General features: G+C 44.9%; 1 protein-coding gene across 4 annotated transcripts in view; it reads left to right on the forward strand.

Annotated features, from left to right (window-relative positions):
* Nucleotides 1-12961, forward strand: part of MYPN (myopalladin) — a 106842-nt gene extending 93881 nt beyond the window's left edge. For 3 of the 4 annotated variants that reach the window (XM_023204784.2, XM_023204781.1, XM_023204785.2), the window contains 4 exons: nt 249-456; nt 2724-2889; nt 7723-7856; nt 11229-12961. In XM_023204784.2, the coding sequence (XP_023060552.1) occupies nt 249-456; nt 2724-2889; nt 7723-7856; nt 11229-11398 (678 nt within the window). In that variant the 3' untranslated portion in view covers nt 11399-12961. The remainder of the gene's footprint in view (nt 1-248; nt 457-2723; nt 2890-7722; nt 7857-11228) is intronic. The other variant, XM_023204783.2, reaches the window with a different exon arrangement.
* The last annotated feature ends 739 nt before the right edge of the window (nt 12962-13700 follow it).

Raw genomic sequence — 13700 nt, forward strand, 5'->3', positions numbered from 1 at the left:
TCTAATCTAGAGTATAATCACATAGGTTAACCATGATGTCAACTGTGATCAAAGTACCATACAGTTCAAATTCATGCAGCCGTTTATTCAGACCCTTCTTTTCTCTTGATGCCCCTACAGAGAGCTTTCTCATCACTCCATGTTTTCTCTCACTGTCTGTTTGGTGTCAAGCAAGGATAAAGAATTCAGCCATCAAATAAATGTGCCTGTCATCAGTCATTTGCCTCAGCTGTCCTGTTGTTTATTAGGTGAGTGGTTTACCACCCCCGGAGCTGACGTGGCTACTCAATGGCCAACCTGTGCTACCAGATGCCTCCCACAAGATGCTGGTCAGGGAGACCGGAGTCCACTCTCTCCTCATTGACCCACTCACTCAGCGCGACGCAGGGACCTATACGTGCATCGCTACCAACAAAACCGGGCAGAATTCTTTTAGTCTGGAGCTCTCTGTAGTAGGTAAGGTTTGCTGCTGGGACCCCTAAACAAAACTTCCTCCAAAGTCATTGCCCAAATAGGCAGAGCCTCTGCCAGAATTCCTTCATCCTTTGCCCGGCTAACTCCAATTTCAATTTCCCCTTCACTGTGGTAGGGGTGGTATTTCCCACATCACTTTCAAAACCATGCCAGTATTCTAAAATCATAACCTGATACCATGTGCATAATACCTGTTAAATAAATGAGAGCCATTGTAATCATCAATCAATCCATCCATCCATTAGCCGTCACTAAATTCCAGTTACTTGCCCTGCAGTCTATCATTCCTGAAACATACCAGGCTCTTTGTCCCCGGTCTAAGCTTTCATGCCTTTGCACCAATGATCCCTCTACCAGAATCTCCTTTTCTGGCCTGGCAACTTCCTACTCATTCTGTAAGGCCTAACTGAAATGTCACCGCCAGGTACAGTGAATCCACCAGGCACAACTACCCCTTCCCAGCCTAACAACCATAAAGTGTTTCTATAGCACTCAGAAAAGGAGAGATTCACAGAGTACGTAGGGCCTTCTGTGTAACTGTTAATTCTTTGCCTCCCTGAAGAGATGCTGAGCTCCTGAGGTCAGAGACTGTGGCTCGTCTTGCGCATCTCCAGTGCCTCTGTCTCTCTTCTGCGTATCTCAGTGCCTGGAACGTGGAAGGTGCCCAAGAAATATTGAATCAATATCTAAACAAATGAAACTTTATATTCTTAGATGATGTGAACAAAACACTGTAATGCCTGTCCATAAGGATAACAAGACATTGTCATCTGGGAGGTGCCAGCCTTGCAGAGCAGTAGTCCAACCAGAATTTCAGAATACAGGAATTCTGGTACTGGGCTTCCTCCTGCTCTCGGTGTGACCCTTTAAGAAAATCAGGGTGTGGGGCACGGTGGCTCATGCCTGTAATCCTAGCATTTTGGAAGGCTGAGGCAGGCAGATCACCTGAGGTCAGGAGTTCAAGACCAGCCTGGTCAGCATGGCGGAACCCCATCTCTACTACAAATACAAAAATTAGCTGAGTGTGGTGGCGCACACCTGCAATCCCAGCTACTAGGGAGGCTGAGGTGGGAGAAATCACTTGATCCTGGGAGGGGGAGGTTGCAGTCAGCCAAGACTGCACCACTGCACTCCAGCCTGGGTTACAGAGCAAGACTCCATCTCAAAAAAAAAGAAGAAGAGAAAAGAAGAAATCAGGGTGCCTTCAGCATGCTAACCCTTGCTAGGCTAGTGGCAGTTTTCCCTGTATATCTTTTTTCTTTCCTCACTTTTAATTTATTCTCACCAATAAAATAGGAAAAACTCATTCTGCAAGAATACATTGGTTTCAGGCTTTTACCTTTATTCCACTATTTTGCTAAAAAATATTGACTTTGGAACCCTAAGACATGAGGTACCTTTACCTAAATTTGTCCTGGCCAAATCTCTAAAAGCCTCCTTGGGAAGCACAGTCTTGTGTGTGTGTGTGTTTTAAATAGTATTATTCTGTAGGTGTCAGATTTTTGTGGAAAAACTATTATGTCTTCTACAAAAGAAAACTCCTCCCCCCCCCAAATCTGTTTTAGTAAATAGAATATATGGTTTCTCAAAATCTACTGTTGAGATATAAAAGAAATTCCTTTAATTCCACCATTCCTGGCATTTGCATCCCGTGTGTATGACCCAGATCCTCAAGTATTGCCTCTCTTGGGATGTGCAGAGGTGGTTACCCCATTTCTTTTGGTTTTTTTAAACCATTTATGAAGCTCTTATCAAGGCAGCGATCCTCACTAAGAGACATGAGGAGTGTTCTGACCAGGAGGTAAGGTGGGTGCATGCCCGCTGTGCTAAATTCCAGAACTGTGGTGAGTGTGAGGCATGAACCTCAAAGTACTTACTATTCAAATAAGAATGACCCTTCTCCACCAGGCACAGTGATTCACGCCTGTAATCCCAGCACTTTGCCAGGCCAAGGCAGGTGGATCACCTGAGGTCAGGAGATCGAGATCAGCCTGGCTAACATGATGAAACCCCATCTCTCTTAAAATGACAAAAAATAGCCAGGACTGGTGGTGCACACCTGTAGTCCCAGCTACTGGAGAGGCTGAGGCTGGAGAATCACCTGAACCCGGTGGGGAAGGGATGTGGGCAGAGGTTACAGTGAGCTGAGATTGCACCACTGCACTCCAGCCTGGGTGACAGAGCAAGACTCCAAAAAAAAAAAAAAAAAAAAAAAGAGAGAGAAAATGAATGACCCTTCTCTTGCTCAGCCAAAGAGGTGAAGAAAGCACCAGTGATCCTGGAGAAACTACAGAACTGCGGTGTTCCCGAAGGCCACCCCGTGAGACTGGAGTGCCGCGTGATAGGCATGCCCCCACCTGTGTTCTACTGGAAGAAAGACAATGAGACCATCCCTTTCACCAGAGAGAGGATCAGGTACAGATTTTGCACGTTTTTTGTCCCATGTCTTCATTTATATTAGGACCTAGAAAAGCTCTTTGAAGTAAAAAAACTAAAACAAAATAAAACATCAAGGCAGTTATACTCCTTTTCCATCCATCACTAAATGGTTTTTTTTAAGGTAAGCTTAAGGACCCAGTTTCTTAAACTGGGTACCTTGCTTAATCTTCCCTAACCAGGCCAGGTGTGGTGGCTCACGCTTATAATCCCAGCACTTTGGGAGGCCAAGGAGGGTGGATCACGAGGTCAGCTCGAGACCATCCTGGCTAACACAGTGAAACCCGTCTCTACTAAAAATACAAAAAATTAGCCAGGTGTGGTGGCGGGCGCCTGTAGTCCCAGCTACTCCGGAGGCTGAGGCGGGAGAATGGCGAGAACCCGGGAGGCGGAGCTCGCAGTGAGCTGAGATCCAGCCACTGCACTCCAGCCTGGGCGACAGAGCGAAACGCTGTCTCAAAAAAAAATCTTCCCTAACCAACTTAGGGAAATGGCAATTTATTTGCCATTTTGATTTTATCCTACAAGGGGACAAGTAAGTAAAGGTAGCTTCCGTACAAAACTTTCTGCTGAAAATTATTTCTCCACAGTAAACTGAAATTGCCCCAGAGGATGTTGTAGCTGTTGGGTTTAAAGAATTTTGTCATCTAAAATATGTGTGCGTATTGTGTGTGTTGGGGGTGTGGGGGTGTGTATTTTTCTCCAGTAAAACTTAAGCAAGAACAGAGAATAGTCTTGGATTAACTCTCCAATCTAACAATGCAACATGATTAAACTATATACACTAAGTAAACTGAGGGTCTACAATTTTTTTTTTTTTTTTTTTTGAGACGGAGTCTCGCTCTATCGCCCAGGCTGGAGTGCAGTGGCTGGATCTCAGCTCACTGCAAGCTCGGCCTCCCGGGTTTACGCCATTCTCCTGCCTCAGCCTCCCGAGTAGCTGGGACTACAGGCGCCCGCCACCTCGCCCGGCTAGGTTTTTGTATTTTTTAGTAGAGACGGGGTTTCACGGTGTTAGCCAGGATGGTCTTGATTTACTGACCTCGTGATCCGCCCGTCTAGGCCTCCCAAAGTGCTGGGATTACAGGCTTGAGCCACCGCGCCCGGCAAGGGTCTACAATTTTAAATATGTTTTTATTGGGCAAAAACAAAATCAATGTCTGGAAAGCTCATTCCCAGTCAAGGCTGACTGCTGGAGCTGGGTGATTGCTCAGCCCTGGACTCTGAGGACCAGCTCGGTTTAGTCACCACTTTCTGGGGAAGACAGTGGCAGGGGAGGGAGGAGGAGTGACTGAGATGCTGCAGTGGGGAAAGCCTAAGACTCAGAGACCGTTGCCCATTCACTGCCCATTCATCTTCCCCCGCCTTTAGTGAAAAGATGCCTGTCATTTTAATGTAAGCATAGGACATTCTGGCTGGGCACAGTGGCTCATGCCTGTAATCCCAACACTTTGGGAGGCCAAGGCAGGAGGATTGCTTGAGACCAGGAGTTCAAGACCAGCCTGGGCAACATAGCAAGACCCCATCTCTAAAAATAAATTAATTGGCTAGGCATGGTGGCACACACCTGTAGCCCCAGCTACTCAGGAGGCTGAGGAGGGAGGATTGCTTGAGCTCAGGACTTGAAGGCTGCAGTGAGCCATGATTATGCCATTGTACTCCAACCCGGGGATAAGCAAAACTCAGTCTCAAAAGAAAAAAAGAATAGGATATTTTGATACTTTCAAGTCATAGTGATTAGCTTCTGAAAACCACACACCTAGGAACATCTGAATGGTCCTAAATAAACGCACGCATGCACACACGCACACACACACACATGGGGGGGGGTTGCTCCTCAACTTACGATGGACTTATCTGGATGTAACCCCATCATAAATTGAGGAGCACATGGAATGCAAGCATCCTAAGTCAGGAACTGCCTGTATATCAACAGGATTATAACTGTGCTGTAAGTATTTACGGTTTTCATGTCCCTTACTTCTCTCACCTATATGCCTCTGCTCAGGACATTCCTTCTTTGGGAACTCTCTTCGCCTTCTCCCCTACCCACACACTGCAGCCCACCTCTCTAATGTCTGTTATCCCTTAACATTCACCTCAAACATTATCTGTCTAAGGAAGAGCAGCGCCCCTGCTTCCTCCCCTACTTGGTCCAGGACTGAGTTGATGTTCTTCTACCAGCAACTCTTGCACATAGTCACAATTATTAGTACTGATGCTTTCATTCTCTCTCCCACAACCAGACTGTGAGCATCTTGAGGGAAGAGACCGCGTCTCCTTTGTTTTCATATGTCCTGACTCATCACAACACCCAATGCCTTTCACCTAGTAGCATAGTATGTAAGATGAAGGATTTATGAACAAATGCATGAATTTCCACTGCTATTGCCTCACCTCACTAAACTACAGCAGCAATAGCATGCTAATGTGTCTCTCTGCGGCCAGGCTCAAGCCCTATTCAATACACCTCCTCACCACTGTGAAGATGATCTTTTAAGAATGCAAACTGACAGGGTGCAGTGGCTTATGCCTGTAATCCCAGCACTTTGGGAGGCCAAGGCAGGGGGATCACCTGAGGTCAGGAGTTGGAGAGCAGCCTGGCCAACATGGCAAAACTCTGTCTCTGCTAAAAATACAAAAATTAGCAAGGCATGGTGACACGTGCCTGTAATCCCAGCTACTTGGGAGGCTGAGGCAGGAGAATTACTTGAACCTGGGAGGCAGAGGTTGCACTGAGCTGAGATCACACCACTGCACTCCAGCCTGGGCTACAGAGTGAGACTCCATCTCAGAAAAAAAAAAAAGAAGAATACAAACTGATCATATCAGCTCCTGCTTAAAATACATCATTAGTTTCCCATAATCTGAGAGGAAGGGTCCCATCCCTTTACCATGGTGCACGTGACCCTCTCCCCTGCCTTCTCCCCAGTCCCCCCACTGGCCAGTACCCGGTGTGCACTCCAACCCCAGCTGTAAGGAACATGCCATGCTCCCTCCCACACCACCAGGCCTTTGTGCAGGCTGTTCCATTACCTGGAACAGCCACATTCCACCCTCCCTGTGAGTTTCCACTCGACCTTTGAGACTGAGCCGGAGCACATCTTCTGGGAAGTTTTCCCACCCTTGAATTGGCTGCATTATATTTCAGTGATTGAGAAATAGATTGTTAAAGTAATCTCATTTTAGTCATCTCAGGTCTTTATGCAGTGTTACATTTTTCTGTGAGCCTAACCTCACATATGCTTGTGCTTCTGAACATCCAGTATCTTCATGCTTCCTCCTTGATGACTGCGGCTTCCCAGAATAACCTTTTCCCCTCTGTCTTCCCCAGGCATCTTTCCCACAGCATTACTCTAGCATTTGCATTCTATTTATCTTTATTTCTACTTATTTATCTTTTATTTATTTATTTTCCATTAAACTTAGGGATCCTTCTAGGGAAGGAATTTCTTTGGCTAGGTGTGGTGGCTCACACCCATAATCCCAGCACTTTGGGAGGCCAAGGCGGGTGGACCACCTGAGGTCAGGAGTTCCAGACCAGCCTGGCTAACACGATGGAACTCCATTTCTACTAAAAACAACAAAAAATTAGGCAGGCATGGTGGTGGGCATCTGTAATCCCAGCTACTTGGAAAGTTGAGGCACAAGAGTCTCTTGAACCCGGGAGGTGGAGGGTGCAGTGAGCCAAGATTATGCCACTGCATTCCAGCCTGGGCAACAGAGCAAGACTGTCTCAAAAAAAGAGAAGGAATTTTTGTCCTGTTCATCTTTACACCCTCAGCACCCAAGGCAACAACACCCAGCATTTTCCCCAACATAGTATCAAGTAAGTGTTTACTAAAGAAATATATCGAAGAATGAATGGATTAATTAATTAACTAATCAGAAGGTGAAGGTAGCCAGTGTGTTAATCTAGTGAAATCGTGGTGGATATTTCATTACTTTATTCTTGTTGTACTTGTTATTAATTGATTTATTCTTGTTTATTCTTATTACTTTATAAATTCTTAGACATAATAACTTTCAATGAAAGGTAAACACTTATTCATCCTTTGAGCTCAGGAAGCTGTTGCTATTGTCCCTACCATGCAAATGAACTGTGGCAGCCCCATAGGAGAGGTTGGAACTATGAGTGATAAGAGGGCCAGGCCAACAAGGGGTGTAGGGAACATGTGGCCCGATGTTTTTTGATCCATGGCTGCATATTGGAATCTCTGGGGTGTTTCCAAAAATCCTAATGCTTGGATCCCAGCCTTTGATTCTGATGGAATTACCTAGGATATGGCCTGGGATTCCAATATGCAGTCAAGGTGAAAAACTATTGATGTGGAGAAAAACAGAAGGAAACAGCAGGCTGGTTTCCTCCTAAACCTCATGAAGCTGGATGCTGCATGAGCCCAGCTGGTTACATTAGGAAATGCCATCTATGCTGCCAGTTCATCCACCCCCTGGCTCTATTTTGTCCTGCTTTCCCAGAGCATCCTAACAAAGTAATTGATGCAATGTCCAACCTTGTTTGGAAAAGAGAGCTTTCTGAACTTTGGTTGTGAAAAGTGGGGGTTCTGCTGGTGGAGAGCGCAACTTCAGTGGACTTGCAGCAGTGGGGAGGGCAAGAGCAGGTCTCAGCCCCAGCTGCCCCCTCCTCCTAGTATGATGAAGCTCACTGCTGCTCTTCTGTGACGTCTTCCACCTTCAAATTTGTCTTGATGTTTGCCTTAAGCTGAGTTCCCCCTTCTTCCTGGAACCCTAAATTTGACAAAGGCACTTCTGCCCCCAGATAAAATATAGGTATATTCTCTTTTTCTTCAGTATGCACCAGGACACAACAGGGTATGCCTGCCTTCTCATTCAGCCAGCCAAGAAATCAGATGCTGGGTGGTACACGTTGTCAGCCAAGAACGAAGCCGGCATCGTGTCATGCACTGCCAGGCTGGATATATACGGTAAGTGTAATGCTGTCAGTTGAACATCTGTATGCAACTGATAGCTTAAAAATCTTTCTTTAAAGATAAGTGGGCCGGGCAAGGTACCTCACGCCTGTAATCCCAGCACTTCGGGAGGCTGAGGCAGGCAGATCACCTGAGGTCAGGAGTTCAAGACCAGCCTAGTCAACATGGTGAAACCCCACCTCTACTAAAAATACAAAAATTAGCCAGGCATGGTGGCACATGCCTGTAATCCCAGCTACTCAGGTGACTGAGGCAGGAGAATCGCTTGAACCCAGGAGGCAGAGGTTGCAGTGACCCGAGATTGCACCACTGCACTCCAGCCTGGGTAACAGAGCAAGACTCTGCTTCTAAATAAATAAATAAATAAATAAAATAAAGATAGATGGAGTATGCTTCCATAAATGAATTGAGTAGGCTATACTATATTTTAGTGTTTAAGAGATAGATTTTAAAAGTCATCTTATCCTGGTTACCTCAGGGCATTACTTTTACATTTTACTATGAGCTTAACCTTCTTCCAAAAGAGGGCGTCTAATACCAGGAATTACAGCTAGTCCAGAGTTTGCAAGTGCTTGTGCTTCTGAACATCCAATGTTTTCTTGCCATCTCCTTGCTACTGCGGGCCACCCACTGGAACTTCCCACTACCTGTGATCCCCCGGCAGAATTTTTGATACTCCTTTCATTTATTCATTTAACAAATGTGTATTGCTCCAATCCCCCAATCAGACTTCTCTAATAATACAGAGCTGTCCTAATAATAATAACATCAAGTGACATTTGTAGAATGACACATAGGATCCCCTCTCTCTTCCAAAGGCGGGATCCAAAGTGATACCCTTAAATCTCCCAGACCCATGAGATTATTATAATTGTAGTTACCTTCATCTAAGGCTGAAGATTACATGAGAGTAACAACATTGTACAGGCTGTCCCACCACCTGGAACAGCCCGCCCCACCCTCCCTGTGAGTTTCCACTCAACTTTTTAGACTGAGCTGGAGCACGTCTTCTGGGAAGCTCCCCCACACTTGAATTGGCTGTGTTATATATTTAGTGGAAGGCTCAGAGAGGTTGGTGACTACAGCTAGGAAGCAAATCTAGGCCTTTGCATTGTTTCTTTGAGCCACATTTCCAATTTTCAAAAGGATCCAAGAAATTAATTTTTATTTATGTATTTGTGTAGTCAATCCTACACTTTTTGACATTAACTGGTATTTTTGGAGACATATTTCTTAACCCAAAAGAGTGTTTCTTCTTTTTTAATCCTTTTTTTAAAAAACATAATTGATTAGAAAGTCTCACATTCAAAACTGGCTTAACCTGATTAACCAACATAATAAATAAGAGTAGCTCTGTCTATTGCCTGATAGACGTCTCTGCTATTTATGAGTACACAGCAGGTATTCCCTTTGTTTAGTACCATGCAGGAGGGGCTTCAGCCTGCCATTTTCCCTAGGTCTACTTTTTGGAGAAAATATACAATTTTCTGGTTATTTTCCTTTATCCTAGGACTTGAGAAGAAATTAAACTGTGAAGGAAGCAGACACTAATGTGCTTTTCCCTGAAAAAATCGGGGGAGAAAGAGGCCAACAGTGATAGGTTCCTTAATCAAGGCTAAGTCCTTAGCCATTTCCCAGTCTTCACCAAGTCAGAAGGCAGTAGGTCTCCAACTGAGAAACTCCCTACCAATAAGCCCTGAAACAGATGACTCTTGTGCCAATCCTGCCCTCCAGTGGCTGAGTTTCCAGGTCACTTTGTCCTGGCTCTCCTCTCCCTTCCATTCCTGTCCTGCTTCCATAGCACCAACAATAGGCAGTGCTGTTTCCTCAGCTGGGACCTAGGATGGAGAAGGCATGGAAGACTTGGGCTGGAATCAGTTCCCTTCCCCGCCACCACACTTCCTGCCTTTCTGAGGAATGGGGACTCATAGGGCTCCCCTTTCTCTTCTCTCACTTCCTAATCCTGGGAACTGCAGTAGTCCAGTTACGATGTCAGAGAGAGCAGGGAAGGGCTAAGAGATGGAGGGGCTGGGAGGAGACACTGTGCAAGAGCAGGCCTTACTGAGTGTCTGCTCTTTAGTGAAGCTGCTCTAGGTTTGGTCCCCCAGATTTTTATTTTTCTGAATTCACTCAGAGGTATGTAGACTGAAAAACTGAATCAAGATGATGAAATCAACAAAGGACCAATTTCTAAATCGGAATGCTAGAAAGGGACACAGCTTTCCAGGACCCACAGCCTGAGAGTTCCCCACGTAGGGAACGCGCTTCTCCACATCAAAGTACCCAGAAACCTATTCAGAAGATTGCCTGGTAATTTCTGAATCAGGAACCACGGCAGAGACTATGAAGTCTGGACGGGTATCTCACTCAGGCCATGTTCAAACCTTAAAGTCATGTCTGCTAAAAACAGCAGCACTTGGTGAACATAGAAACTCTAATAAATTATCTTTTGTCCCTGAACCATGGTTGATTGTACCTAAATTACTTTTCAGTCTTCTTGCTGTAACAATAGAACCTGATTAGGGAGATGGGTAGGTAGGTAATGGCTGATTGGGGTGATTAGGGTGTGAGGTAGGCACTGCACAGGGTCAAACCCATTGTTTGGCTTTCATTTCTGCAGCTTTCTTATCTCTATCTTTTGAGGTACCCTCTTTGAGAGCCTACAACACTCTGTACACTGCCCCTAACAGGCCTTCATGGTAGGCTGGTGGAAGGGGATAAGCTTGAGAAATCACCCTAGTCACTCACTCTTCCATCTTACAGAATTCTTTTTTTTTTTTTTTTTTTTTGAGATGGAGTCTCACTCTATCACCCAGGTGAAGTGGCATGCCTTGGCGTGATCTCGGCTCACTGCAACCGCCACCTCCTGGGTTCAAGTGATTCTCATGCCTCAGCTTCCTGAGTAGCTGGGATTAGAGGTGTACGCCACCATGTCCAGCTCATTTTTATATTTAGTAGAAACTGGGTTTCACCATGCTGGCCAGCCTGGTCTTGAACTCCTGAGCTCAAGTGATGTGCCCGCCTCGGCCTCCCAAAGTGCTGGGATTACAGGCATGAGCCACTGTGCCTGGCCCCATCTTAGAGGAATTCTAATCTCTCACTTGTAGGATTCTAATGTCTTACTGAATTAGAATCACAGATTTTGGAATTAGGGGCTTAAGACATTGCCAGCACAGTTTCCTCATTCTTGGCAGGGAAGGCTTTATTGTTCTCTTCTACAGATGAGGCAATTCAGACCCAGATATAGTTACATGCTTTACCAAGAATCTGCAGGGAGCATCGGGGTGAGAACCGAATGTGCCTCTACAGCGTACCTGCTGGACTGCATTCCTTTGATCATAACACATTATTTGGTCCATTTTCCAGCTCAGTGGCACCATCAGATCCCACCGCCCATGTCTGTCCGGCCCAGTGGCAGTCGCTACGGATCTCTCACCAGTAAAGGACTTGATATATTTTCTGCCTTTTCCTCCATGGAAAGCACGATTGTGTATTCATGCTCTTCTCGGAGTGTGGTGGAGAGTGATGAACTTTAAGAATGTCTGGGTGCCTGCTGTGTAACAGAACGGACTGTGGAGGGGGAGTGAGAACAAGCCAGACTTGGTGGTTTCCAAACAACTGAAGTTGAGTAAGTTCCCACGCTGCTGGACCTGTGGCAAGGAGTGCTTTGAACAAGTCAGCTAGGGGATTCTTGCAGTCTCAGCTGAGGGAGAAAGGTAGGGCCGTGCCTTCTAAAGATTCCAACAGAGATGTGAGAAGATAATATAGATGAACCAAAAATGTCACACAGTTGCCATCCACTGCTTTGGGAAAAAACTAGCATGCTCCCCTGCCCCCTGTTGTGTTAGGGATGTTTAGGTCATACTAGGAGCAATTAGGAGCAATATGCCGGGGCTGAGAGGAGTTAGGCAGTAGTGACCTTAGGATGTAACTAACTCACCAAACAATGCCAAGGAGAAAGGTGGGGAGGTCACCATCGCCTTTCAACGATTACATGTATAGCAGTAGTTTTGGTGAATTCACTAAATCAGCTTCCACTTAGCATCAGGAGGTCATGCCATACAACTCATGTATGCAGACAGCCACTTTTGATTTGCATATCCTGGGTGTACTGAGCCACATAATAAGGTGTCAAAATGTGCTTGAGAGTCCAAAAACTCACTGAAACACTTGATATTGCACAGTGCACTTATTTTGTGGCCAAAACATGACCTTTCCAGCTTGTCTGCACCATTTTCTTTTGGGTGGTGACTGGTTTTTTCTGACTTTGCATATCCCTAGACACTAGAACTAAAGGATTGTTAATAAGCCAATCAGAAAGAAATCCTCTGCGGGGTCACTTTAAAAATTACTAGCTTCAACTGCCACTTACCAAATGTGCAAGAGTCATCATTTACCCATAAAATACACCTCACACGCTCCTACCCCTCTCCCCAAAAGTCTGAAAGTGTAGGAGGAAGGAAGAGATACAAACACGGAGAGGAAATGATGGGAGAGTGTTGTTTTTGTCACTTGCCCCAGCAGAGCAGTGGTTTTGGAAGGAGAGGTCTTTAATCGCTTTGAAATGCTTTGAGATCATTAGTCAAATTGCATTTTCTATGTAGAAAATATTCTGCTAAGTGGAAAAGTTGGGGGAAAGGGGAATATGCATCTTTATTCTAATCACCAATTCAAACCCTGCCTCTTAAGGAATTTTTAGACTTAAGTTCACTGTGATATCCCTAATGCCTAGAAGAGTACCTAGCACAAAGTAGACATTCAATAAATATTTGCTGGATGAATGAATCTTCTATTATTATGTCTATTATAATAGAGCCTAATCTTATATTCTGCAGGAGTATGCCACCCACACACCAGTCCAAACACTGCCCTCGGAACGCTCATGATAGCACAGTTTGCTCTAGGCTGTCCAGGGAAATGAATTGCAGGTGTCTGTTATCAATTCCCTGTGCTCGAATCTCTGGTGCTGTCTGTGCCAAGCACCCGCAGCTGGCATTGTATTTGTGTGAACAGATAGTAACTGCTTAGAAGAGCTTGAAACTTTCTTCACTTCAAGGCAAGAATTTCCAGCATAAAAATAAATTCATTCACTTGAGAAATCATTTGTATGTCTACTCTGTATGAGATGCTGTGCTAGATACTGAGGCAGATATAAAGATATGAATAAGTCACAGTCCCTACCCTCAGAGAGCTCACAACCTACTAGAGAAGGTAATATTTGAGGCATGCAGAATGCTGTCTCTTGAAGCAAAGTAGAAGTTTCTAGTGCTCTTCGTTCTATTTCTTCATAACTTTAAAAATCTTTTCAATCTTTATTTTTTAATAAAACAAAATGCCATAGGTTACATCCTCAAGCAATAACTATTTCAATTATTCAGCAGAATTATTAGATTCTGTTTTTTAATATATTCAGTAACAGTAGTACAATATAGGCACCCTTAATGAAATAGAATGCATTTTATATGGAATCCAGTAAAATATTGTTTCCATATTGACTTCTATTATGAGATGTCTTATAAACAAAGAGCACTTTTTTCTTTCTTTTTTTTTTTAAATGGAGTCTTGCTGTCACCCAGGCTTCAGTGCAATGCCACAATCTTGGCTCACTGCAACCTCCGTCTTTCAGGTTCCAGCGATTCTCCTGCCTCAGCCTCCCAAGTAGCTGGGATTACAGGCACACAACACCACGCCCGGCTAATTTTTATATTTTTTGTAGAGATGGGGTTTCGCTGTGTTGGCCAGGCTGGTCTCGAACACCTGACCTCAAGTGATCCACCCACCTCAGCCTCCCAAAGTGCTGGGATTACAGGCGTAAGCCACCGTGTCCAGCTTAAAGAG

This window comes from Piliocolobus tephrosceles, chromosome 9 (assembly GCF_002776525.5).
Source record: "Piliocolobus tephrosceles isolate RC106 chromosome 9, ASM277652v3, whole genome shotgun sequence".
Lineage (NCBI taxonomy): Eukaryota > Metazoa > Chordata > Mammalia > Primates > Cercopithecidae > Piliocolobus > Piliocolobus tephrosceles.